Source organism: Canis aureus, chromosome 29, assembly GCF_053574225.1.
Source record: "Canis aureus isolate CA01 chromosome 29, VMU_Caureus_v.1.0, whole genome shotgun sequence".
NCBI lineage: Eukaryota > Metazoa > Chordata > Mammalia > Carnivora > Canidae > Canis > Canis aureus.
The window spans coordinates 38,838,584-38,865,639 of NC_135639.1; the positions used below are offsets into that span (position 1 = coordinate 38,838,584).

Genomic DNA, 27,056 nt, shown 5'->3' on the forward strand with positions numbered 1-27,056 from the left:
AACTCACCATGTTAACAAACTAAAAAAGAAAAGCTTTTTATACTTTATATATTTATTTATATTATTATCAGAATAGACACAGAGAAGGTATTTTACAAAATTCAGCATTGTTTCCTGACAAAAATCATCATCAAACTGGGAATAGAAGAAAACTTTCTCAACTTAGAAACGGCATTAAAAAAAAAAAAAAAAACCTACAAGTACTTACAAGTAAAAGATCAAATGTTCTTCCCCTGAATTAGTAATAAGACAAGGATGTTCACTCTTGCCACTTCTAGCAAACTCTGTATTAAAGATTCTAGCCAGCAAAATAAGGCAAGAAAAAGAAATAAAATGCATACAGACCAGCAAGGAAGAAGCAAAACTTGTTATTCACAGAAAACATGATCATCTATGGAAAATCTGATGGACTCTACCAGAAAAGCTACTAGATCCAATAAAGGGTTTAGTAAGGTTGCAGAAGACAAAATCAATACACAACAGCCAATCATATTTCTATATACTAGCAACAAAAAATTAGAAAATGAAAACTTTTAAATACAATTTACAATAGAATCAAAAATATAAAGTACTTGGGGATAAATATGACCCCAAATGTGTAAATAAAGTTTCCTGTACACTGGAAACTAAAAAATCGCTGAGAGGTAGTTTTTACTAAAATAAATGGCCTAAAAAAATGGAGAAATATACCCTGCTCATGGGTCAGAAGACTCAACATTGTTAAGAGGTCAATTCCTCCCAAAACTGCTGTATGGTTTAAATGCAAACCCAATCAAAATCCCAATAGAGTCTTTTCTTTTTTTTTTTTTTTTTTTTTTGTCTTTAACCCCAAAGGATTTTATTTTATTTTTTTTTTTTTATTGGTGTTCAATTTTCTAACATACAGAATAACACCCAGTGCCCGTCACCCGTTCACTCCCACCCCCCGCCCTCCTCCCCTTCTACCACCCCTAGTTCGTTTCCCAGAGTTAGCAGTCTTTATGTTCTGTCTCCCTTTCTGATATTTCCCACACATTTCTTCTCCCTTCCCTTATTTTCCCTTTCACTATTATTTATATTCCCCAAATGAATGAGAACATATAATGTTTGTCCTTCTCCGACTGACTTACTTCACTCAGCATAATACCCTCCAGTTCCATCCACGTTGAAGCAAATGGTGGGTATTTGTCATTTCTAATAGCTGAGTAATATTCCATTGTATACATAAACCACATCTTCTTTATCCATTCATCTTTCGTTGGACACCGAGGCTCCTTCCACAGTTTGGCTATCGTGGCCATTGCTGCTAGAAACATCGGGGTGCAGGTGTCCCGGCGTTTCATTGCATTTGTATCTTTGGGGTAAATCCCCAACAGTGCAATTGCTGGGTCGTAGGGCAGGTATATTTTTAACTGTTTGAGGAACCTCCACACAGTTTTCCACAGTGGCTGCACCAGTTCACATTCCCACCAACAGTGTAAGAGGGTTCCCTTTTCTCCACATCCTCTCCAACATTTGTGGTTTCCTGCCTTGTTGATTTTTCCCATTCTCACTGGTGTGAGGTGGTATCTCATTGTGGTTTTGATTTGTATTTCCCTGATGGCAAGTGATGCAGAGCATTTTCTCATGTGCATGTTGGCCATGTCTATGTCTTCTTCTGTGAGATTTCTGTTCATGTCTTTTGCCCATTTCATGATTGGATTGTTTGTTTCTTTGGTGTTGAGTTTAATAAGTTCTTTATAGATCTTGGAAACTAGCCCTTTATCTGATATGTCATTTGCAAATATCTTCTCCCATTCTGTAGGTTGTCTTTGAGTTTTGTTGACTGTATCCTTTGCTGTGCAAAAGCTTCTTATCTTGATGAAGTCCCAAAACTCTTCAGAGTGTAGGGATAGAGGGAACATTCCTCGACATCTTAAAAGCCATCTATGAAAAGCCCACAGCAAATATCATTCTCAATGGGGAAGCACTGGGAGCCTTTCCCCTAAGATCAGGAACAAGACAGGGATGTCCACTCTCACCACTGCTATTCAACATAGTACTGGAAGTCCTAGCCTCAGCAATCAGACAACAAAAAGACATTAAAGGCATTCAAATTGGCAAAGAAGAAGTCAAACTCTCCCTCTTCGCCGATGACATGATACTCTACATAGAAAACCCAAAAGTCTCCACCCCAAGATTGCTAGAACTCATACAGCAATTCGGTAGCGTGGCAGGATACAAAATCAATGCCCAGAAGTCAGTGGCATTTCTATACACTAACAATGAGACTGAAGAAAGAGAAATTAAGGAGTCAATCCCATTTACAATTGCACCCAAAAGCATAAGATACCTAGGAATAAACCTCACCAAAGATGTAAAGGATCTATACCCTCAAAACTATAGAACACTTCTGAAAGAAATTGAGGAAGACACAAAGAGATGGAAAAATATTCCATGCTCATGGATTGGCAGAATTAATATTGTGAAAATGTCAATGTTACCCAGGGCAATATACACATTTAATGCAATCCCTATCAAAATACCATGGACTTTCTTCAGAGAGTTAGAACAAATTATTTTAAGATTTGTGTGGAATCAGAAAAGACCCCGAATAGCCAGGGGAATTTTTAAAAAAGAAAACCATATCTGGGGGCATCACAATGCCAGATTTCAGGTTGTACTACAAAGCTGTGGTCATCAAGACAGTGTGGTACTGGCACAAAAACAGACACATAGATCAGTGGAACAGAATAGAGAATCCAGAAGTGGACCCTGAACTTTATGGGCAACTAATATTCGATAAAGGAGGAAAGACTATCCATTGGAAGAAAGACAGTCTCTTCAATAAATGGTGCTGGGAAAATTGGACATCCACATGCAGAAGAATGAAACTAGACCACTCTCTTTCACCATACACAAAGATAAACTCAAAATGGATGAAAGATCTAAATGTGAGACAAGATTCCATCAAAATCCTAGAGAAGAACACAGGCAACACCCTTTTTGAACTCGGCCATAGTAACTTCTTGCAAGATACATCCACGAAGGCAAAAGAAACAAAAGCAAAAATGAACCAATAGAGTCTTTTCTAGTGCTCGCTTCGGCAGCACATATACCAATAGAGTCTTTTCTAAAACTTGAAGGTCTTTCTAAAATTCACATAGAAATGCAAAGTTCCTAATACAACTAAAACAATTTTGCAATCAAAGAGCAAAGTTAAGACATTAACACTACCTGATATCACTTACTAGAAGTCTACAAAATCAAGGCAATACAGTATTGTAACAAAGAAAGACGAATAAATTAATGGAACAGAATAGAGTACAAAAATAAACCTATACATATATAAACAACAGACTTTTGACAAAAATATGGAGACAATTTAGTGTAGAAAGGATAACTTTTTCAACAAATGGTACTGAACAATATCCATTTACCAAAAAAAAAGTCTATTTATACCTTATACCATACACAAAGAAAGACTAAAATGGATTCTAGACCTAAATGTGAAACCTAAAACTAGAAAATGTTTATTTTTCTAAAGCTTTTAGTTTATCTATCTATCTATCTATCTATTTATTTGAGAGAGAGAGAGACAGAGGGCAGAGGGAGGAGCAGAGGGAGGGCGACAAACAGACTCTGTGATAAGCCTGGAGCCGAACTTGGGGCTCAATCCCATGGCCCCGAGAGCATGACTTGAGCCTAAATCAAGAGTTGCACATTTACCCAACTGAGCCACCCAGGAGCCCCTAAAACTACAAAATTTTAGATAATAAACCCTAAGTAATGAGTTAGGCAGCTATTTCCTATTTATAATATCAAAAGTTCAATCCACAAAACAACAAATTGATAAATTGCATGCCATCAAAATTTAAAACTTCCCGTTTTGAAATACAACGTTAAAGAGAATGAAAAAACAAGTTAACAAAGTGATATGATGGCAAATAAGCCCATGAAAAGATGTTCCACATCATTAGTCATCAAGGAAATGCAAATCAAAAGTAAAATGAGCTACGACTACATAGTACTAGAATGGCTTAAAATAAAGAAACTTACCATATCAAGTGCTGAATGTTGGCAAGGATGTGGAACTCTCATATACTACTGATGGTAATGTAAAATGGTGCACTCACTTTGGGAATGATTTTGGCAGTTTCTTAAAAAATTAGACATATACCGGGGCACCTGGGTGGCTCAGTGGTTGAGCATCTGTCTTTGGCTCAAGTCGTGATCCCGGGGTCCTGGGATTGAGTCCCACATCAGGCTCCCCACAGAGAGTCTGCTTCTCTCCCTGACTATGTCTCTGCCTCTCTCCATGTGTCTCTCATGAATAAATAAAATCTAAAAAAAAAAAAAATTAGACATATACCTACCATATAATCCAATCATTCCCCTCCAGCTATTTATATGATCTAATCATTCTGCTCCTAGCTATTTATACCCAAGAGAAAAGAAAGCAAAGTCCAACAAAAGTTGTACATGAAAGTTCATAGCATCTTTATTTGTAATAGCCAGAAGCTAGAGAAAATTCAAATGCCCGCCAACAGGTGAGTTATAAAATAACTAAGGCATTCCATACTACTTACAATAGAAAGGCATCGCTACTGATACATGCTACCACATGGATAAACCTCAATATAATCATACTGATTGAAAGTAGATAGGAAAAAAAAAAAAAGAGTACATACTCTATGACTCCATTTTTGTAAACGTCTAGAAAATGCAAACTAATCTCTAGTGACCAAAAGCAGATGGGTGGTTGTCTGGGGGTGGATAGAAGCATGAGAAGGTATTATTATAAGGATACAAGGGCCATTCTGCTTTCTGATGTCCCTCCATGTTTGGCTCAGGTAGAGGTGCATGATAATGGCAGGTGCAGGAGAGAGCAGGCCCAGTTCATGAACCCATTTCACATTTTTGCTTGCACAGTGCCTGATCATATCCTCTTCCCAAAGCAAGTCAACATTGCTAAGCTCAGATTCAAGGGATGGGGAAACAGGCTTCACTTTAGTGAGGGGGACTGCAAACATAACAAAGAGTGTGGACATAGAGAGAGGCATTATTACAATCTACCACAAGGCCTCCTTCAAGTCCAAACAAAATAAATCTCCTCGCTGGTCAACTTTGGTCTATAGCTCATGTTTGGAGAATCAAGTTTAGAGAATCCAAACTGGTGCACTCTCTTGCCTCCAGGAAATTCTCCCTACACAAGCTTGTGAGAGGTGCTGGGGTACTGAGTGCCACACTATACTCTAAAATATCTTCTACTTGAATACCTAGTATTTTCTACTATAAAATCATGGCATTTTCTCACAGTGCCTCTGAACCCTGGCTCATACGCATCAGCTAGACCTTTCTGCCATGCTTAGACTCTGTCACAGCTTCTCCCGAGTTAAGAAGCCTACAACTACTACTTTATTATCTCAATGGGTTCTTAGCCACTGGTTCCAACATCTTCATGTTCTTAGAAATGGCGCAAACCTAGCTTTTACCTCTATAAGCAGCCTTGACTCTTTCAGAACCTAAACTATCCCCAGCCATTGTCATCAGCTGGTATATCCTTACCTGAAATGTCCTTAAAGACCCCAAGACCTGTAGGAGACACACTATACTTGAGGATGAAGAGGAGCAATGATTATAATAACAGGATGAGTTATGAGGCTGCCCTCAACAGCAGTGAATATGACATTCTCACCCTTCCCCCAGGCATCCAGAGCCAACATCACTGCCTGGTATGAAAAGCGGGAACTGTGACCTCTAGTGACCTCTGTTGCCCGCAGAGCAGTGCACTAAATGTAAGACGGACATTAAAACTCAACCTAGTGATGAAATAAGAACCAACCATGAGGCCAGTCACGGGACGAAAGCAGCAAAGGACCGGAGACCACCAGGATAGCCTCTTGGCAGTCAGCACCATGACAGGCCACATCCTCATGAGCACACCAGCCTAAGCCCTTGGCATCCCTAGCAGCTTGCACAGAGGACATGACACAAGAGATGTTGAAGTGGATGGGGCTTTGGACTCTTGACATCCCAATCAGGCCTGCAGAAGGGACCTAAGACAAGAAATCAATGAACAACATCAGTGTATAAAGAAGAACCCTTTAACCATAATAAAAATGCGCATTAATGGAGGAAAGGATGAGAATAAACCCTCTCCTCCCCCTTGAGAATGCTTGCCTCTCTCAAGCAGGAACAACCTTCTTTTCCTGATAATTCTATTATCAGGAAATAATAGAATTTAGATAATAGAATAGATAATTCTCATCATCTACATTTGCACAGTACTCTATCATTTACTAAGACTGAATGTTCACAGCCATTTACGCATGCTTTTATTATCCCCATTTTCTGGAAGAGGAAGCAGATGAGACAGTTATGATTTGCTTGAGGAACCAGGACTCGGCTTTCCTGATCAAGCTGTGATCTCTCTCTGCTACAGCACAGCACCCTTGAAGCTTCCACCCACATTCTGAGACCAGAGCTTCAGGATGCCCAGGAGGATGCACGGAAGGTGGTGCACCATGGGGTCTTGGTCCAGAATCTCTGCTCCCTGCTAACCTGAACTAGAACAAGCCACTCAGGAAGGTTATTCAGAAGAAAGCCCTGGCCCCTAGGAGAAGAAAATGTTGTGCCTCGACCCAGACAAGAGGGATAGAGAGTAGAGGGAAGGGGACAAAAGGAGGAGGCCAGGCTTATGCACAAATGTTTGTGGAGGAAGAGCTGGCTTTGACTGGCACCAAGTAAGAAGCCTACCAGGGGGCTGTGCAGGAGGAGTGAGACAGAAGAGCAGGGCAGATGGCACCAGAGTGGGCTCATAACGTGGTTCTGGGATGAGGAATAACAGGACCCCAAGAGACAGATAATAAGGACAGATGGAAGGAGTCAATGGGCCACTTAATGGTGGTATAAAAGCAGCTACCTTGCAACTCTACCCAGGACCCCTCCCACCTGCAGTGCAATCAAACAAACAAAAAAAAAAACAAAACAAAACAAACAACAACAACAACAACAAAAAAAAAACAAAAACAGGGCAGCCCGGGTGGTTCAGTTAAAGGTTTAGTGCCGCCTTCGGCCCAGGGCATGATCCTGGAGACCCAAGATCGAGTCCCACGTCGTGCTCCCTGCATGGAGCCTGCTTCTCCCTCTGCCTGTGTTTCTGCTGCTGTCTCTCAGTCTGTGTCTCTCATGAATAAATAAATAAAATCTTAAAAAAAAAAAAACGCACATCTAGGAATCATGACTGTCCTTGGGGGCAATTTTTTCTTACCAAGAATTTATTATAATGAAGCCCTGACTCTGGGGCCATGTATAATATTTGTTTCCACTGTCAAACTCTCAACTCCTCTGTCTCCATGCCCAGCTCTGGGAAAAGGCCTTGGAGTCATTTGTTGAAGTGAATTGTTGGTACAGATTGCTCACACTGAACTAGAGTCCTAAGGAGGCAGAGTTTCAGAGATACCAGCCAGGCTGTCTTGTAAGGAGGAAGGAGGACCAGAAGTACAAGCCAAATTCCATGAGCAGCCAGAGGCTCCTGATCTCTGGGCCATGAACATCTCCAGAGGCCTCGGCTGGAAGCAACCATTCTGGTGGTCACCAAAGGGCCAATGCTGCGACTGCATGCCCTAGGAGTGAACACCTCCTTCCATGTAGGTTGAGCGCCTCTTTAAATTTATGGTGTGCCCCTTCTAATTTAGAGTGAGTACCTTTTTAAATTTAGAGTGAGCACCTCTTTAAACTTTCTGCCCAGGTGCCCTGCTCACTTCACCTTAGTCCTGGCTCTGCCGGACGCAAAAACTTCTCTGTGTCTTACAGACAGCCCTGCCTCAATCTGGAAACCTGGCAGGATTTCCAGGTCCAATTCCACAAAGCAGAGACTGTACCCATTCTCATCCATGGGAACAGGAGGCCTCTGAGAGAGCAAGTGGTCTACCTGTGCAGTCCTGGGGAGACAGACACACAGGAGACAGGATAAATGTCTTCTCCCAACCCAGTCCCATTTTTCACCTAACGCTCCTCCTTCCAATTTAAGGCCACACATCATGGTCATTTCGTGGCTTCTGAAATACTCCAGTTCTGGAAACTAGTTCCCTGGAAAAACATTTAGGAAACTGCAGACCCCCAGTCAAACAGTCTTGGGGTCCTATATCTATGTCATGTGGAACTCTAGTGCCTTCCAAAGATAGTTCATTCCCAGCACAGTTCAGTGAGAACAGCAGGCTAAGAGCTTCCATGGCAACGGCCGCTGTGGTTGTCCTGGCTGAGTAGTGGATACAATTCACAAAATTCTCCTAGAGTAGGGGGTCTCAATTTTTGCTTTCCTCACTTTTTCCACTGGGAATCTTCGTAAAATGAATCTGTAGAAAGGAGCTGCTCTATATTAGGCAAAGCCTCATAGATCCTACATGAAATCCTAACGTATTATACCACCAGTCGGATTCTACAGCCCAAAAGTAGTCGCCAGGAGCCACCCTGCTCCTGGGAGACTGCATCTCTCAGGCTGTGCCTGAATCTGAGCAGGAGGAGAGGTGCTGCAGGACCTAGGAGCCCACAGGCTGGCTTTCTGACAACCAAGCTGGGGACCAGTGAGAAGAGCCAAAAAGCCCAAGGGGTCCTGAGGGCATGCTCACTGCTGAGAGTCAGAATATAGACCAGACACAGGGGCTTCTAGTCCAAAAATCTCAGGTAGTGAAGAGGATAGGATAAACTGCTTTTCCAGTTACCTGTGGCTGTGTTATAAAACCACTCTGAACCTGAATGACTTACAGCTACATCAATTTTATGATGCTTGAAATGTTGTGGCTCGGGAATTCAGTCAGGGAACAGTGGAGATGGCGCATCTCAGCTAGATGAGGGCTGGGATCTCAGGCGGAGTGGCTGCAATGGGTCCTCTAGGGCCAGACATCTGAGCCAGCTGGAGCTGGCTGTGCATCTCCGCCCACCCCACCCCACCCCCATCTCTTTCTCTAGCATTCTCTCTGCATGGTTCACTTGGGCTTCCTCGCACATGGTGGTCTCACGAGCATCAGACTTCTTAGGTGAAAGGGAGAGTGGCTGCCCCCAGAACAAGTAAAGAGGGCTGGGCAGAAACTTTGTGAATTAGCAGTGTAAACTCCTGACCTACATCATTCTACTGGACAAACCAGTCACTAAGGCCAGCCAACATTCAAGGGGAGGGGAGTTAGGCTCTACCTCTTGATGAGGGGAGTTGCAAAGAATTTATGGGTAGCTACCATCTAATGCATCCTACTGTATTGCTATAATTAGGGGTATCTCTGTTACCTAACAGTGGAAAGTACCTGGGGGTCGATTCTTATTTTCTGCCACAGAGCCCACCAATTATCTTACTAGGTCTGGTCTCTGGAAGTGTCGGCACCCCCAGGGAGCAGCAGGAATATCTTCACAAGGAGACCATTCCTGGCTCACTTACTTTAGTCATGGCAACTGGTGTGACATTCCGAAGCCCAGGAGACCTTTGAGGTTGAAAAGTGCTGGGGAGGAGAGTGAGTGCTCATGGAAGCAGGTCCAATCCCCAGGCTGATTGTCTGTACCCGGACTGTGGCATTAGAGGTTTCCCCGGCACCACCGGGCAGAGCTTTCTCCATGGACTTGGCTCCCTGAAGGCACAGCAGGAAGTTGCAAGGTGCAAGGAGACTTGAGGGTGTGGGCCCTGGAAGCCACACTGTCACTGCCCCAGGGTCGGACCAGTGATCTTACCCGGTTTCAGGAAGTGCACAGAGAAGCCCACAGAGCCATGGCTGCAGCAGCGGTTGCAGACTCTTATTCCTGCCACTCCGTGCTCCTGGCAGCACCTTGCCTTCCTTCTAGGGGAGGGGGGCGGGCTGTCTTCAGTTTACAGACAGAATGGAGCCTGCACTCAGCCTGCTCACAGGGTGTGTGGCCTCTTCCCTCCCTCCACAGCTCTTCATTTCCTGCATCCACAACAGTCTGCCCAAGCTTCAGCACGTAGCTCCTTTAACCTCCCACTCGTGCTTTACCCAGGCCTGGCACATGGGATGTGCCATAAATGAGGGTGCAGGCTGACTGCTGGGGACTTCGGACCCTGGCTTGCCAGAACAAGTCTTGGGTTGCCGGGTGGAACTGCCCTGGGCAAGGAGATCGCCTGTGGCTACTTCTGACATTCAAAAGAGAATTCTGTTCAGGCTGGGTGAGAAGCCCTGGGAGAGGGACAGGTGGGCGGTCACCACACTCACCTGCAGCTTAGCCTCTGGACAGGTCAGCAAGGCAGTGAAGTGGGAGTTTCCTGGCTCATTCTACGGCAGACATTACAGAAACCCATTCATAGCTGGGCTTGGGGGACACAGTGGTCCACTGCCCATGGCAACAAGGGTCTCATCCGTGTGACACCCCTCGCCACCCACCCCCCCGGGCCTTGGAGCCTCTGGACATCAGTCCTGGTCCGGGCTTCCCTCTGCCCTTGACCGCCAGCATGCTTTGGGCTGGGTGCTGCACTTCCAAGAGGCTTGTTGAGATTCTTCTATAAATAATATGGGGTTGATGACTCCCCCCTTGAGGGATGCAGCACAGACTAGACAAGATGCATGGGGGACTAGTGCAGAATACGGCACATGCTGGGACTTCGTTGAAAGGCAGCTGGGCTGGCATGCCCAGGGGGCTTCCAAATCCAAATGCCTTCTAGTCCCACACTTCTGCCTTCCACTACCCCCCTCCCAAAAAAAAAAAAAAAAACCCAGGATGCAATGGTGAGGCATGCCCTTCTCTGTGCCTGTGAAGCCTCCTTGTCGGAGCCCCCAGACAGAACCCACCCTCTCCTCCTGAGTCCCTGTGCCTACTGGCAGCCTAGCATGAAACACATGGACAAGGTCACCAGGGCAGAGCATCAGGAGCCACAACCAGAACTTTGCTTCAAACCCATGTGCTGGAGATGGGGAGGCCAGGGAGAGGCCAGGAACACCCCGGAGCACACCTTGTGTCTGCTGCTTAATCTCAGCCAAATATCGCCAAAGCCTCTTAACCTGTAGCCTGGGGTCAGGTCGCTCAGCCTCTCCACTCAAGGCCCTCCCTACCCATCCTTTTTTTTTTTTTTTTTAATTTTTTTTTCCTCCCTGCCCATCCTGCAGAGGCTGCTATTTAAAGACTCACTCTCCCGACTACCCCACAGGGACTGCCTATTGCCCCTTTCTGTGCTAAGTACCAAGGTAAGAACACACAAAATAGAGATTCCAACTCAGCTCTCTCTTCTCCGCTGTTTCACTGACTTTTTTTTAACTGCAAACCAGTGCTGCCGCTGCAGCATTCCTAGAATGCCCCTTTGACTATAGGCCTTTTGTTTCCACCAGAAGTCATCAAAATAAGTCTCCACACAAATTCGGTAAAGGGGCTGAGTTCCCAAGACCCTCTCCTGCCACCTGCTGGCCACTCACCACAAGGCCTTGCAAATCTCCAAAGAAGGCCCGGGAATGAAGCCCCTGCCACAAGCAAGCAAGGGACTGAGCACCTGCTATGTACTTGGCATCAGTCAGCTTATTGAATCCTTATAACCATTATGTGCAAGAAAGGATAAGGAGGATTCTGAGGCTCAGAGAGGCCTGGTGACTCAGCTACTAACCGGCAGATGTAAGACTACAATGCTGGAATGACTTAGGTTTGTTTTGCCTACACTCTCGGCGCCTGTTTCCCTTCTGTAAAATGAGGATCACATCGTAGTTTCATGTAAGATTGTTGTGATGGTTTAAAGAGCTAATAAATGCGAAGTGTTGAGAACAGGACAGGATATATAGTGAAAACTAAGTAGATGGGCATCTGCCCGCAGTACGTACACACAGCCCGCACACATCACACACACCACACATATATGCATATGTCACATACACATGCACACATCACATGACCATCACACACATCACACACATATACACACATCACATACCATGCATGTACACATCACACACCACACATGCACTTATCATATACCCATCACACACACACATGCACACACACATCACACACTACAATGCCACACATACACACCACACACACACACACACTAGTAGTGGAAATCAGGAAACTCAAGACTCTGTATCCAGAGTCTTGAATTTAGTCTGCAGGTCCTTTACTGTCTGATGTGTCCTTGGAAGAACTACACAAGGTGACTCGTTTTCCTCCTCATAAAATAGGAAGCATAGATCTCCCCATGTCTCAGGGATGCTACAGGGAGCCAGGATGAGCATGACCCCTGTGTATGAAGCATGAAGTGCTCTACAGGTCATGCTGACCCTCTGGAAGTGTGTGTGGCTGACCAGCACTCCCGGCGCTTGCCTGGTACAAGGCAGTGAAGCTCTAGCCCCTGGAGAGGGCAGAGGCACAGTGTCCTCCACCCAAACCTCCTCCAGACCAAGCCCAGGGGGGCACTGGAGCCCTCTGGGGCCCCCTGACACTAAGCATACTTAGGCACCTCCCTCTCTTCCTAGATTGAAGCATTCTGTCCCCTTCTTCCTAAAGTCCTTCCACAACCCAGTCCCCTCAAAAGTGGTGGGGGGGGTGCTGGTGGCTTAAGTGAGGAGCTCTGCACTGCTGCTCAGGAGGGAGGGAGAATTTCCACAGGGGATAAAGGGCTCAGGACACCCCGGCCAGAAGTTTACATTGTGTCTCTGCCAGGGAGGAGAGGAGTCATCAGACCCAGGGAAGCAGTCTCCCAGACAGCAGAGATGAAGGGGCCACCTATAGGCCACCAGATACCACAGCCTAGCCCCACCGTCTTGATTTTCTGGGAAGGACACATGGTGGAGCCATAATTCAGCCAATACCAGGGTGTGTCATCTGAGCCCAGAGAGAAATGTAGGATGCGTGCAGTGTAATCAGGTAGGACCAGAAAGAACTCTAGTTAGTGGGCCACGCAGCCTTGCAGGAGGGTTTCAGGACACCTCCATGCTGTCTACAGAATGTTCCCATCGGTGAGTGGATGGGGTCTGAGTCATAGCTCATTGAGTGGCACAAAGAGAGCAAGGGGATCCCTGTGAGAGGACAGCCCAGATCCAGCAAAGTCTGGAAAGGTAGATCCAGGACAAAATTCACCCCAGACAAATGGAAGGTCAGGTGCTTGAGCACAAACACCAACTGCCAAGAAAGGACAAGAGGAGAGATGAAGTTGATCAGAGCAAACCCTCAGGTGCTTAACCAGCACTGGGTCCAGAGCCAGGAGCCAGGAGCGAGTTACACAGCCACCCAACCAGCAAGTGGAAAGATGGCCACAGAAACAGCTAGAACAGTGATCTGGGCAAGGGAATGGGGTTTGGGAAGGTCCCACCCATGGCCAACCACTGACCCCAGACACACAGCACATATGCATATGGACTGCAGGACAGTGAGGGCCCTTGAAGCAGTGGCATGAGGAGGACAGCTGTGGAACAGAGGGGCTGGTGGCCTGTTAGCACAAGTTGTCTCTGGGGACACCAGGGGTGGTGGCATGCCCAATGTGGGCAGAGAAGCAAAGGCATCTGTGCTCTGGGGGCTGGATTAAAAGACCTCTGGATTCTTCCTGAAACCCCTCTGGTTTCAAGAGACCAGTCCAGAAGTCTCCTGCTCTCTTACATTTTCCCAGCCACCAATCCCAGTGTCGTGTGCAGAAGAGCCTACCCTGATTCTCAGGCCTGAGGCAGAAGGCTCACTCCACAGCCGGGGAACGTTCCGCAGGGCCACATGTGGCTAGAGCACCTGAGCCCACTCTCTCTTCTCTTCCCCTCTTAGTGTTGATCGGCGTGGGCACTGAGACCTTCCTCCAGGGGCAGTTCAAAAGCCTGGCTTTTTATTTGCTGTGAGTATGTTTGCATGGGCCCCTCCTTGCCTGAGTGTTGTGCTCTGGCTCCCCCTGAGTCTGTCTTGTCAGACTAACACAGAGCAGCCCCCTACCCCTTTCCAACGCTAACTCTATCATGTCCCACAGGTGGAAGAAGCAGAGGGGGCTTCTAGGATATTGTCTTAGTTTGGGCAGGGCTTTGGTCAGATCACTACCTAAATAAAATAATTATCCTCCCATCCATCCACCTACTCACCCATCCTCCCATCCATCCATTCAACCGCCAGCCATCCATCTACCCGCCTATCCATCCACCCAGCCCAGCCAGCCAGCCATTGACTACTATCTATCCAGCCAGCCATCTGTCCATCCATCCATCTTTTCCATCATTTCTTTGTCAGCAAATATTAACTGAGCTCTTATTTTAAAGAGAGAGGAATCAGCTCAAGACTATGTATTTGAGCCCTTCTGCATGTCAAGCACAGAAAAATGTTTTATTTACATTGTGTCCTTTAACTGACAGCACTGTAGAAGTGCATACTGACCTAGTTTTTCGGATTAGGAACTTCAGAGGGAATAAGCAGCTCAGCCCATGTCAACAAACTTATGAGCAACAGGGCCCAGACTCAGGCCTGGGGCCACTGAGTTCCCTAGCCTCTATCCTTTCTTCCCTGCCAGCCGCGTCCACAAATGCCTGCCAGTGGGAAGGAGATCACTGGGCTGTGGCGGCCTGAAGAGGGAGGAAAGCTTGGGGTCCCTGCCAGCTCTGACCAACCAGCTTCTCCAGCAGCCCCCTTCTGAGAGACACAGAGTTCCTGTGCTTCTGGGCCATGGTTTGCCTATAGGGTCCCCAGGATGCCTCCTTCCCAACAACATCCACCTCCATCCCTGCCTCCCTGCTCAGGGCAGCTCTTTGATTTGCTCAGTGGATCACACCCACTATCTCCCAGCAGTCTTCCACCCTCCTAGCGCATTTCCACACTACCACAAAGTTAGCCACCTAGAAATGCAGGGCTATTCCGGACAGCCCCTGCCACGGCCTCCAGGCCATATTTTTCTGCCATTTTCCAGCCTCCACTTTATTTCTGGTCACTGAACTTACACACACCTCAGGAGCTTCTGACTCTTCTTCAAACTCACCTACATCACCTCACCTCCAAGCCGTCGCTCATCCCATCGAGCACCTGGGGTGACTTACCACCCACCTCGACATTGCCAAAGCCTGATATTCCTTCCTGGCATTCTGCCCTGGGAAGCCTGCCCCAAGCCTGGAGCCCCTGCTGCCTGAAAGTGACTTCTCTTCGCTCTGAACTCCTTCCGTGTCTTACTGAGCCTGTCCACAGCTGCCGTGCACTGTCTCCCTGGAATCCAGAAGCAAGCCTGGTCTTCCTCTTTTCTCTCATCCTCTCTTTCTACCTAGCTTCCCCACAAATGTCACTTCAGGTAAGGGGTAAGTGTGATTGTCTTACTGTAACAGGTCAGCTCCATAGCCAGTTAATGCAAACTGCATCCTGCCCAGAAGCCTGCCCCTTCCTCATTGTTCTGTCCCTGTCCCGAGGGCCCATCTGATCACCTTGTGGCCCAGGCCTGGAAGACATTATTTCTAGCCTCAGGACCCCCCAGCCCTCACTGTGCAGTAGTTTATGTACTGCTTCAGCCCCCCACGGGATGGGCAGCCACTGCCCGCCTGCCCATCCCTCCTGCACTCACACTCACTCCTCAAGGGCCATCTCAGCATCCTGCTTCCCTCTTCCCTCACCATCTCCTGCCCTTCCTTACACACATGCAGTCTCCTCTGCAGATCTCAGACTCCTGCCTCTGTGTTCCCTCACACTCAGAGTGTAGCACACTCTTAATTGTAGCACACCCCTGTAGGGCTGTCACTCCCTGCACTGTATCCCGGGGACCCAGCAGGGCCGAGGCCAAGAGCAGGCTCCAGTAGGAACTGAGCTATCACTGGTTTTGTCTTTGTTCTTCTCTACTTCTCTACACACCAGCTTCCTCTCCTGTCATTCTCCTTCCTGCGGGAATCCCTCACCCGCCTTCCTCACACTCACCCCAAACAGCAGACACACCATTGGCTGAAGAGTCTGAGTGGCTAGTGTGGTGCCCCAGGGCAGAGACCGTGGTTCGTAGGATCTTGCAACCACAGCAGGGCTCTCGGCTTGGATTCACTGCCCCGCCTGAGCGACCAGACTTTCCGGGCCTCAAAAGGCACAGCCTCTATAGCACCAGACAGGACACCTGCCAAGTCACTCTACTGCCCAAGCCTCAGTTTCCTCCTGGTCCCCCATCCCAGGATGTACAAAAAGGTGATGACACTTGTTTTACAAAGTACGTGCCCTGGTGTGCTTGTGAGGAATACAGGCTCAGGAGTCTAGGTGCTGGGTTCAAATATTGCCCCTGCTTGTGATCTGCTGTGTGACCACAGCAAGGAGCCTGACCTTTCTGTGCCTCAGTGCCCATAGCTGTAGGCTGAGGGTTATTACAGTGCTTTAACAATAAAATTGTTAGAAGGACTAAATGAATTGATACTTCTAAAGTCCTTAGAACATGCTTGGCACAGAGTGCTCATTATGTAATGTCAGTTATTCAATCTAAAAGTTGAGGGATAAGGGTTAAGGAGATACTGAGAGAGAGAGTAAGAGAGAATAGGGATTAAGTACTAAATGCTCATGGAGAAAGAGAAAAAAACGATAATAACTAACATTTATCTAATGAGCACTATGTGCCACATTTGAGAGGCTTTACAAACATCTATTCATTCATTCACTCATTTATTCACTCTAGTGATGTCCATGGAGCACTTAACAATAAGCCATTCCCAGAGTGGGCCTGGGCTGTAGAGAAGAATTAGAGAGGGAACTGCCAAAATGAGTTCACAGACTGGTAGCTCAGGTCACACCAAGCAAGAGGGCACCAGACAGACAAAAGGAGGAAAGAGGAGTCCTTCCTAGAGGAACTAGCTTGTGCAAAGTCCCTGTGGCACCTGGTAGCTTCCTGAGTATTCAGAGAACTATAGAAGTTCATGTAAGGCTTTAAAGGCATGCTAAGAAATTTCAATTTTATAGGCCAGTGGGATCCTCCAATAAAGCATGTAAGTTCCATTCCTGAACATTCTGATGTATCATGACATGAGGCTAGCACAGAAATATATGATTTTACATATTTTCCAGAAGATTCTGATTGGAAGTTCCCTGTACCACACTTGGAACATGAGGAGTTTGAGGCTTTCTGGACTGGGGAGAATATCATCCCATTCAGGTGTCAGAAGGAGCCCTCAGGACAGCCAGTAGGGACAGATAGAGGGGCGGGAGAGGAGAGCAGATGGCAGGGCATTAGGGAGGCAGAAAAGGAGAGATGAGTGCAGGGCTCAAGGGGGCAGTATCCAAACTCAGGTCATATAGGTGAAGTCAGAAACTGTTTGGATAGTGGGAAAAGGGGGAGAAGGAAGGAGTCTGGAACAGATCCAAACTTAAGGTTGGCACAACCAAGTAGTGAATGTTATCCTCATGACAGAAGGGAGAAAGACGTGCCTGCCTCTAGCCACACAGGGGCTGGGATCAAGGCAGCCTCCCCTGCTGGCCTGTACTCCCTCACCCATCTCTGGGCCCTGGCTCCCACCCCTCCACTGAGGCCCAACCCAGCACAGGTCCTGGCATCAAGGCAACTCCTGGAAGATGCTGGCTGGGCGGCAGCATTAGGTCAGGAAACTCCTGGTCAGTTTGTTGGCCATAGATGGCCAGGAGCCCCAAATGCTATGAGGAAACAGGCCATGGGAGAGTGAAGGGCAGATCGGATGACAGCAGACTTCCCTTATCTGTATCCACCACAGGTTTATAGGAGCTGTCATCTCCGTGTGTGAAGGGGCCTACTTTGTGTCTCAGCTGCTGGCCATCTGCTTCCAGTAAGTAGCCTCAAGAGCAGCCCTTCCATCACCTCCTAGCCCCAGACACCCCCAGACCCCTCCTTCCGTGAGGCCACATCCCCCTGTGATGTCCCGCTCCCAAAGAAGCTGCAGATGGGTTCCCTCCCTGCAGCACAGCTAGCCCCTGCCTGGACATGGGCTCAGCTCTGCAGGGCTCAGCAGTCCCCTTGCTCTGCTCCCAATCAGGGGAGTGGAGTGAAGCATTCACACAGGGCCTATCCCCACCTAGCATCCCCTGCAGAGGCCATCCCCACCTCCAGGAACAGCCCACAGCTGCATGTGCCACCCCAGGCACCCATGGAGAGGTGATGGCCCTGCAGAAGGCCGGGTGGTCTTGGAGTAAGCAGAGTTAGATTTGGGAACTGGCTCTTTTTCCTGCTAGGACCCAGGCACAAGTCAAGGGCTACAAGGATCTTGGGAAGCCACATGGCCATGGAGGCCCATACTTGCTGTCCAGCAGTGCTCAGTTCATAGAAACTGTCAGCAGGGTGGCCAAGGGCTGTCCCTGGACCACAACTCTCAGAACCCAAACAGTTGTGCCTCTCAGTAGTCAGAGAAAGAGCCAGGCCTCAAATCCAGCTGTCCTAGTACCTTGCAAGACGATCAGCTGCCTCCCAAGTTTCCCAGCCCTGAGGCAACAGGCTTCCTCCTTTCTGATGAATGTCACTGCCAAGGAATCTTAGCAACTTCTCCAGCACAGAGGAAGGAGGAACACTGAGTCCAAAGAGGCATTTCACCCAGCTCTGGACTCCCTCCTCTCTCAGCCAGGGTCTGGTCACAAAAGTGTCCACCAGAGGGCACCAATGAGCCATAGCTATGGTGCCTGGAAGGAGGACTGTGCTCTGGACCAGCCCATCATCCTCCAACCCCCACCACTGCCCCCAAACCAGCCTAGACAGACCCCTGCTCCAGACCAATTCAGAGGATGAAGGAGACAAAGCTAAAGGCAGGTCCTTTCCTCCTCTGAAGCCTGGAGGCAAAACTCCTGAGGAAACCTCCTCAACATCAGTCCTCTGCCAGGCCCAAGTGTGATCCCTCCAGGCCAGTTCACAAAGAAGCCCCTCTGGGCTGATGCCATCTTATGGCTAGGTGAGGCTCTGTGAGCAAGGTGGACCTGGGTTCCAGCCAGTTCACTCAGGTGGCCAGGCAGCTTGTGTGGTGCACCGTCCACACAACTGTCCCCAGCCAGCTGTTTCCCATACTGTGTGCCTTCTCCACTCCACTGGGGACCTCCAAATGGGCCCCTGAGTCTCCTATTCTTCTCACTGACTTTGTTGAATCATGGTATCATTTAGATCCCTTCACCATTATAGAAAGACAGGATTAGGCAGGCTTTCAGAAAAACTGTGGGCCCTCTGGAAGGACTCAGGAAACACCCCTAACTGTGGAACCCAGGATGAGGACCCTAGCCCCTGGGGAGTGTTCAGCCAGAGGCCACTAAAGATAACGTGGGCTTGGCAGATCCCAATCCCAGCCTCTAATCGCTGCACATGTTGCTGGGGCTTTTCTGGGTTGTTTCCTGTTTCCTGCTAATCCTGGACTCCCTCCCACCAGGTGTCAGCCAGAGTCCCTGGCCTACAGAGCAAGGGAGAAAGCCCGCTGGTTAGGCTGCTTCCAGAAGTTCCTGGCATACGTGCTGCTGTCCGTGGCCTGCTTTCTCCACCCTGTCCTGGTCTGGCACGTGACCATCCCAGGTAGGAGCTCCAGGAATTAGTGAAGGCAGGGATCCCCCACCACAGGGGGCTCTGAGCAGGAGAGGCTGAATCCCTCCTCTCCAGGCCTCAGTGACACTGGCTCCAGGGCCCCACCGGCTCCACTGACTTCTCTGGCCTAGGTCATGGGGATGAGGAAGTATCAGATATCCTGCTGACCAAGAGGCAGGAATGTCCCTTCATGTAGGTCCCGAGGCTGCACCCACAAACGGAGACTTTTCACCCAATGCTTATGTGTGATCTGAGCCTTCAGAGAGTGTGAGCTAGTCACCTCTCTGTCCAAACCCCTCCATGGCTCCCCAGTGCCTACCCATTCAGGTCTAAAACTCCTCAGCCTGGTTTAGAAGGCATGCCATGATGGGACCCCGGGCATCCCCTCAGAGCCTCCTCATCTCCCGCTCTACCTCAGAGGTCGTGCCAGTCAGCTAGAAGCCAGGACTCAGTGCTCCCAGCCCTGGGTTTTGTCCACAACCTCTCCAGCTAGTACCCTTCTGTTCCCAGACTCCCTAGCTGTGAAAACCATGTCCCTCCCCATGACCTGCCTAAAATGCCAGGAAGCCCAGTGGGCAGAGAGGCAAAGTTGAAAGGCAGAGCCTCCTCCTCTTTCCTGAGGTTTCTTTTAATGTACCTGTCACAGCATCAAGGCCACTCTGCCCAGCCTTCAGTGGACTCCAGAGGATTCAGCATTGCTGAGATCAAAGCAAGCCACAACCTCCCACTCCTTAGAGAAGGAGAGATGCCCAGAGGCTTCCTCTGGATAGGACAGGTCTCCTGACAGGAGACCCAGAGCAGAACAATGTCAGCCTGAGACAGAGGGACCTCTGACTTGGAGACCAGGGGTCGAGGGGGTGAGGTTGTAGGGAGTACACATAAGAGAGGCACCCAGGCTAGGCCAGCCCCACCCAATAGGATTTACACTTTCCTCCATGTTTATTAGGGAAGCTGAGGAAAGAGCATCTCCCCACTTCTGGGAATGGAAGGAAGCCCAGTTCAGCAGTGGATGTCCAGTATCCAAAATAGAGTGCAGGCCCACTGCAGGCACTGCAGCCCCAACCCAACATATTATCCTAAGAGTATGGCCAAGCATGGTGATGAGAGGCCAAGCAGGCAGCACCAGGGTTGGCTGTCAACAGGCAGGGGGCCTCAGGCACAGGGTCCCCAGCTAACCATCAGGCTGAGGGCCCCAGCACAACTCTGGCCCCATTGACATCCCTTAGCCAGACATCAGGCCAGCCCCCTGAATCTGAAGTGGGTATGTGAGAACAGATTAGATGCACAGGCTGGAGCCCAGAGGGCCTGAGTGTGCCACGGTGGCCCTTTGGAATGGTGGGCTTGGACAGCCTCTGGCTCTTCTCTGACACATGTCTAGCATCCTGACCTCCCACATCCCTTCCAGGTTCCATGCTCATCATCACTGGCTTGGCCTACTTCCTGCTGAGCAAACAGAAGAAAAGCAAAGCTGACCCAGAGGTGCTGGCTCCTGCAGAGCAGTACACGGACCCTTCCAGCAGTGCCGTGAGCACCACAGGCTCGGGGGACACTGAGCAAACCTACACCTTCCACGGAGCCCTCAAAGAGGGGACCGGCTCCCTCCTCATCCACATGAAGAGCATTCTGAAGGGGACCAAGAAGCCCAATGCCCTCCAGCACCCAGACACTCTGACCGAGCTGACGCTGGAGCCAGCTGACTCATTGGTCAAGAAAAAGCAGGTACACTTTGAAGACAGTATGGTCAGAATCATCCCATCTCTCACCGAAAACCCGGATGATGGGGACAGTGAGCCTGAGGAGACCACCTCTGACACCACCCCTATCATCCCTCCCCCACAAGCCCCTATCTTCCTATCTTCTCTCACAGACACCAACCTATTCTGAGTGACTTGCTCCAGCCTCAGGGAAACTCAGCAAGGGGTCTGCATTGATTGATGGCCCTGCCTGCAGTTTCCTGGTGTCTGGGGGCCCTCCAGGGAGATTGGGGTTCTCACAAGTTAGTGCTTCAAGGGGTGACCAGATATCCCCATGGCTTCCGGGACCATCGAGTGGCATGGCAGGTCCTACAGAGGCCTCAAGGAAGGCACAAATGAAGCTAATGTTGCCTCAAGCCAATAGAGCTTCCTCCTTCCCAGACGTGGAGTCGGGGAGATCCTTGTGCTTTGCATAAGGCCCCTTCAGCCCCAGAAGCCAATGGACTTCTCTTGCTCCTGACATGGGGGCCCAGCACTCAGCAAGGACTCATCATCCATCCCATCTCTGAGGCAACAATCCAGCTCCGAAGGCCCAAGGACGTGTTGACTCCTTAAGCATCTCAAAGACAGGTGTGGAAGGTGGCCCTAGATCCCAACCCCCTGGTGAGATTGCTCCTAAGGGAAGCAAGGCTGCAAGCCCCGAAGGATGGGAGCAGCAGGAGCAGTGGGCCGCATTCTCTGCATGCCTGGGGCTGGTGCTGGGCAGCAGGAGTTACAGAGCCCTTCAGGGAACAATGCCACTCTGTTCTCACTGCAGGGAAAAGCAAGCTCATTCCAGAAGCATCACTGAGGACTCCCCACATCCCCACCACATGAACTTTCCCGAGAGATTCCATGCAGATGATGTAAACTAAAAGATCTTGGAAGGCAACAACGATTCAGCAATGAGAGCCCCAGCACAGCACAGCACAGCACAGCACACAGAGCCTGTGGTGTGGGGGGTGGGCAGGGAAACGGTGCTCCGGAGACACACAGCCCAGAGAAGTGGCTGTACCATGCCTACTGGCCTGGTGGCAGAATAGGTGATAAGTACACATTTGTTTAAAATGTAAGGGAGAGAAGGGGAGGGGAAGAGGGGAGATAGGAGGGAAGTGGGCAGGCAGGCTAACTCTCTGCCACTGGACTACAGAAGTGACCATTAACCTAGAACAAACAAAGAAATTTGAATCAGAAATTCCTTCAAAGGTTTTCAAAAAAGTGTCATTTGGCCCGTGGGATTATTGCATAGAAGACCAGACACATTATTCTTCATAGGCAATCTCAGTGAATGGGTGATCTGTAGAAACAGTGATAGTGTTTCCCAGTGTGTGTGTGAGAGAGCAAGCACCCCAGTTCCACAGAGCAACCCTTAGAGCACATAATTTAAGGACTAGGTAATAAACATGTGTTCATTCCTGACATTTTTAGACATCCCCTAGGAGTTACTTTGCAAACATGTGGGAATAACGGCCAGATGATCAGTCTGGTGCCTAAATTCAACAGGTGTCCCAAATGAGCAGCCCTCTTCCCGTTCTTCCTGTAATAACATAGTTCTTCCTGTAAAACCAAGAGAGAACAAACAAATAAATATGTTCTCATGAGCCCTTGATAATGGAAGTGGCGAAACTGCTTATCTGCCACCAGAGAAGAGCTTCAGAATCTGAGAGTCCACACAGTAATAACAGAATGTGGGTATTGGTAGACAGGAATGGCGCCCAGTTCCTAATGGGCCAGATATCCCAGGCAGGCCCCTTGGCGCAGAAGAAGCCTATGTGGGGAGGAGCCAGGGGTTCTGCACCTGTCACATGCGTTAGGGGAATTCGATAGACACAGGCACCCTCACAGAACAGGCATGGGAGGCTGCTCTGCTCTGTTCTCGGTTCTCAGAACCCCAGCCAGCAGGGTGGGGACGGATGACCAGTTCACAAGAAGCAAACTCTGAAGTGCAGTATCAGAGCTGTTTAATAAACACTTCTGTAAACCCAAGGAGCAGAGCATTGTTTGGAATGGGTCTTAGAGGGGAGGCACATGTCAAGAGTTCCAGGTGATATGATGCTCCTGCCCTCCTGAGACATCTGGACTTCCCGGTGTCCATCATCAGTAAAGCGAGAGTTTGCTGGCTATGCTTTAGGGGCTCAAACAATTATGATCTTCCCTAACTTAGCAAAATAATTCTATCAAACATGCTGTTGCTGCCAACAAAAACAACAACAGCACAGCTGGGATGAGATCATTAAACAGCCTGGAGCCCCTCACCTCTGTCAGTAGACCAGACAAGAAAGTGGCACCTCCTGATGAGCAGATGAACACCACATGTCATCATTTGATTCTCAGCCCAAGACATTCTACCAGCGCATCCCTACCCACAGCTAGCCCGTAAAGATGTTGTAATAACCCTTTTCCCTGATGAGAAACGAAGACCAGAATGGCTGATCCTATCCTGTTCTTTTCCCTTTCCCAGCAGAAAGTGGAGCAGACATTTTGTAGACATGGAACAGAGCAATTGGAAGTAGAAAGAACATTGGGCTGGGATCATTGGCTCTGCTTCTAACCTGCTGATAGACCTTGGCCAACCTTCAACTTCTCTGGTTTCAGGTTCCCCTATTATGTGGGAATAACAGCACTTCTCTCAGGATTGGTGCAGTGATTCAACCAAAAGGATGGGGAAAGTGCTGTTCAGGTTACAAAATCATCCAGGCCAGTGTGAGTGCATGTCCCAATCACTGCAAGGGCCTCATGCCATGTGTGAGTGCCCTGCAAGGAAGACACAATGTAAGGAAGCACTGAGGAAGCAAGATATGTCTCAGTGGCAAGGCCAGTGCAGGTCCAAAAATTCCTTTCTCCACTCCAGATTCCAGGGCTTGAGCCTTGGAAAAGTGTAGCCACCACCGTCCAGCTTAGACAGAGAGCCACAGCAGATCATCAATCATGAGGATATACTTGGGGCGGGGGGGGGGGGGTTGTGTGTGTGCAATCCAGTAGATCCAGTATATCCATTCTGTCTCCTTCCTTTCTTTCTTTCTTTCTTTCTTTCTTTCTTTCTTTCTTTCTTTCTTTCTTTCTTTCTTTCTTTCTTCTTTTTCTTTCTTTCTTTCTTTCTTTTTCTTTCTTTCTTCTTTCTTTCTTCTCTTTTTTGTTTTTAAAACATACTTACTGAGATATGTTTCACAAACCATAAAATTCACCAATTTAAAGTGCACAATTAAATTATTTTTAGTATACTCATAATCAAGTTCATCACAATCTAAGTTCACAATATTTTCATCACTCCTAAAAAAAACCTGGTACCCATTAACAATCACAACCCCAACGCCATCCAAAAGAACCATTTATCTACTTTCTCTCTTTATAGATTCTCCTATTCTTGCATTTCATATAAGTGGAATCATATAATATGTGGCCTTTTGTTATTTGCTTTGTTCACTTAACATAATATTTTCAAGGTTCATCCATGTTGTAACATGTATCCTTATGTTCCTCCTTTTTGTGGCTGAACAATATTCCATTATAGGTATATGCCACATTGTGTTTATCTCTTCATTTGCTGATGGACATTTGGGTTGTTTAGACTTTGTGCCTATCATGAACAATGTTGCTATGAACATTCATATTTTGAGGTGGATATATATTTTCATTTCTCTTTGACATCTGCATAGGGGTGGAATCACTGGATCAAATAGTAACTCAAGGTCTAACTTCTTATAAAACTGCCAAATGTTTTCCAAAGGTGCTACATCATTTTACATTGCCACTAACAATGATTTCTCCACATCCTCACCAACATTTGTTAATGTCCTTTTCATTATTGTCATCCATTCATTGTGGTTTTTACATTCATTTCTCTAATGTCTCACAGGGTAGAGCATCTTTTCATGTCATTGTTGACCATTTGTGTATCTTCTTTGAGAAATGTCTATTCAAATTCTTTGCCTTTTTGAAACTGGGTTGTCTTTTGAGTTGTTAAAGTTTCTTATATCTTCATATACTAGGCCCTTACCAGATACTTGATTTACAAATATTTTCTTCCATCCCATGGGTTGCCTTTTCACTTTCTTGGTAGTGCCCTTTGAAATACAAAAGATTACATTTTGGTGAAGTCCAGCTTATCTATTTCTTTTCTTTTGTTGCTTATTGTTTTGTGGCCAAATCTAAGAGGCCATTGCCTAACCAAAGGTCATGAAGGTTTATTCCTATATTTTTTCTAAGAGTTTTATAGTTTGGGTTCTTAAATTTAGAAATAACAGTTGGGGGTAATTTTTGTGCATGGTGTAATGTGGAGTCTAAATTAATTATTTCACTTGTGGATATCCAGTTGGCCCAGCACCATTTATTGAATTAAATTGTTTTGCCTCCTTTGTTGAAAATTTATAGACCATAAATTTCTGCACTTGCAGCTCTATTCCATTGATCTGTGTATCTGTCCTTATGGCATTAGCACAGATAACTGTACCTTTGTAGTAAGTATATTTTGAAATTAGGAAGTATAAGCCCCCAACTTTATTCTTTTTCAAGATGGTTTGGTTTTCAAGGTCCTTCATATTTCCATATGATAAAGGATCAGCTTGTCAATATTTGAAAAAAAAAAGCCAGCTGGAATTTTGATAGGGATTTATTTCATGGACTCTGCAGATCAGTTTTGAGAGCATTGCCATCTTCACAATGTAAATTCTTCCATCCCATCAATGTATGGTGCCTTTCTATTTATTTAGATTGTCTTCAAACTCTTTCAATGTTATGTGCAAGCTTTACCCTTCTTTGTAAAATTATTCCTAAGTATTTTGTTCTTTTTTCATGCTTCTGTAAATGGAATCATTTTCCTTTTTTCTCAGCTTTATTGAGGTATAATTGACAAATAAAATTATATATATTTAAGTGTACAATGTGAAATTTAATTTACACATTCATTGTAAAATGATTTCCACAACCAAGTTACTTAGCACATCTATCACCATTTTAGGAATTTGTCCATTTCATCCAAGTTATCTAATTTGTTGGTGTCATATTGTTCATAATACTATGCTACAGTCCCTTTCATTTCTGTAATTTGAGTCTTTTCCCTGTTCTGCCTGGTCATCCTAGCTAAAAGATTGTCAATTTTGTTGAACTTTATTTTTTTAAAGATTTTATTTATTTATTTATGATATACACAGAGAAAGAGGCAGAGACACAGAAGAGGGAAAAGCAGGCTCCATACAGGGAGCTGGATGTGGGACTCGATCCTGGGTCTCCAGACCACACCCAGGGCTGAAGGCAGCGCTAAACCGCTGAGCCACCCGGGCTGCTCTTTTGTTGAACTTTAAAAAAAAAATCCAATGTTTGGTTTCATTGATTTTTTTTATGGTGTTTATATTTTCTCTTTCATGTATTTCTCTTCTAATCTTTCACCTTTCTCTTCTTATACTTATTTTGCTTTTAGTTTGCTCTTCTTTTTGTTCAGGTAGAAGTTAGGCTGTTGATAGGAGGTATTTCTCATTTTTTAATATATAAATTTACAGCTATCCATTTCTTTCTGAGTGCAGCTCAAGCTGCATCCCATATGATTTAATACATGGAGTTTTTGTTTTTACTCATCTGAAAGTATTTTCTAGTTTTCTTTTATTTCCTCTTTGGCCCATTTAGGAATATGTTATTTATTCTAGTTAAACTCCATTGTGGTTGGAAAACACATTTGGTATGATTTCAATTTTTTCCATTTATTCCTTTGAACATATTTATGATAGTTGCCTGCAAGTCTTTGTCACCAAGTCCCGCTTCTGGACCCCCTCAAACACTGTGTCAATTGTCTGCTTTTTCGCATGTTCTTTCATTGCATATCTCAAAAATTTTGTTAGCTAAACATTTCAGATAATATATAGTAACTACCTCAGATACTCCTTCTCCCCCTTCCCTGCCTAGGTCTCTAGTTGTTTATTCATTTGTTTATCCTCTTGCCATTGTTTGGCTACTAACTTAGC

The 27,056-nt window shown here is 46.9% G+C and overlaps 1 protein-coding gene across 2 annotated transcripts in view; it reads left to right on the forward strand.

Annotated features, from left to right (window-relative positions):
- TMEM72 (transmembrane protein 72) overlaps positions 1–25,982 on the forward strand; it is a 32,942-nt gene extending 6,960 nt beyond the window's left edge. The window contains exons 1-5 of one of the 2 annotated variants that reach the window (XM_077878537.1): positions 11,101–11,141; positions 13,690–13,756; positions 17,574–17,645; positions 19,221–19,360; positions 20,775–25,982. In XM_077878537.1, the coding sequence (XP_077734663.1) occupies positions 20,780–21,253 (474 nt within the window). In that variant the 5' untranslated portion in view covers positions 11,101–11,141; positions 13,690–13,756; positions 17,574–17,645; positions 19,221–19,360; positions 20,775–20,779 and the 3' untranslated portion in view covers positions 21,254–25,982. Of the gene's footprint in view, positions 1–11,100; positions 11,142–13,689; positions 13,757–17,573; positions 17,646–19,220; positions 19,361–20,774 lie in introns of those variants that run through there. The other variant, XM_077878536.1, reaches the window with a different exon arrangement.
- Positions 25,983–27,056: the final 1,074 nt, after the last annotated feature.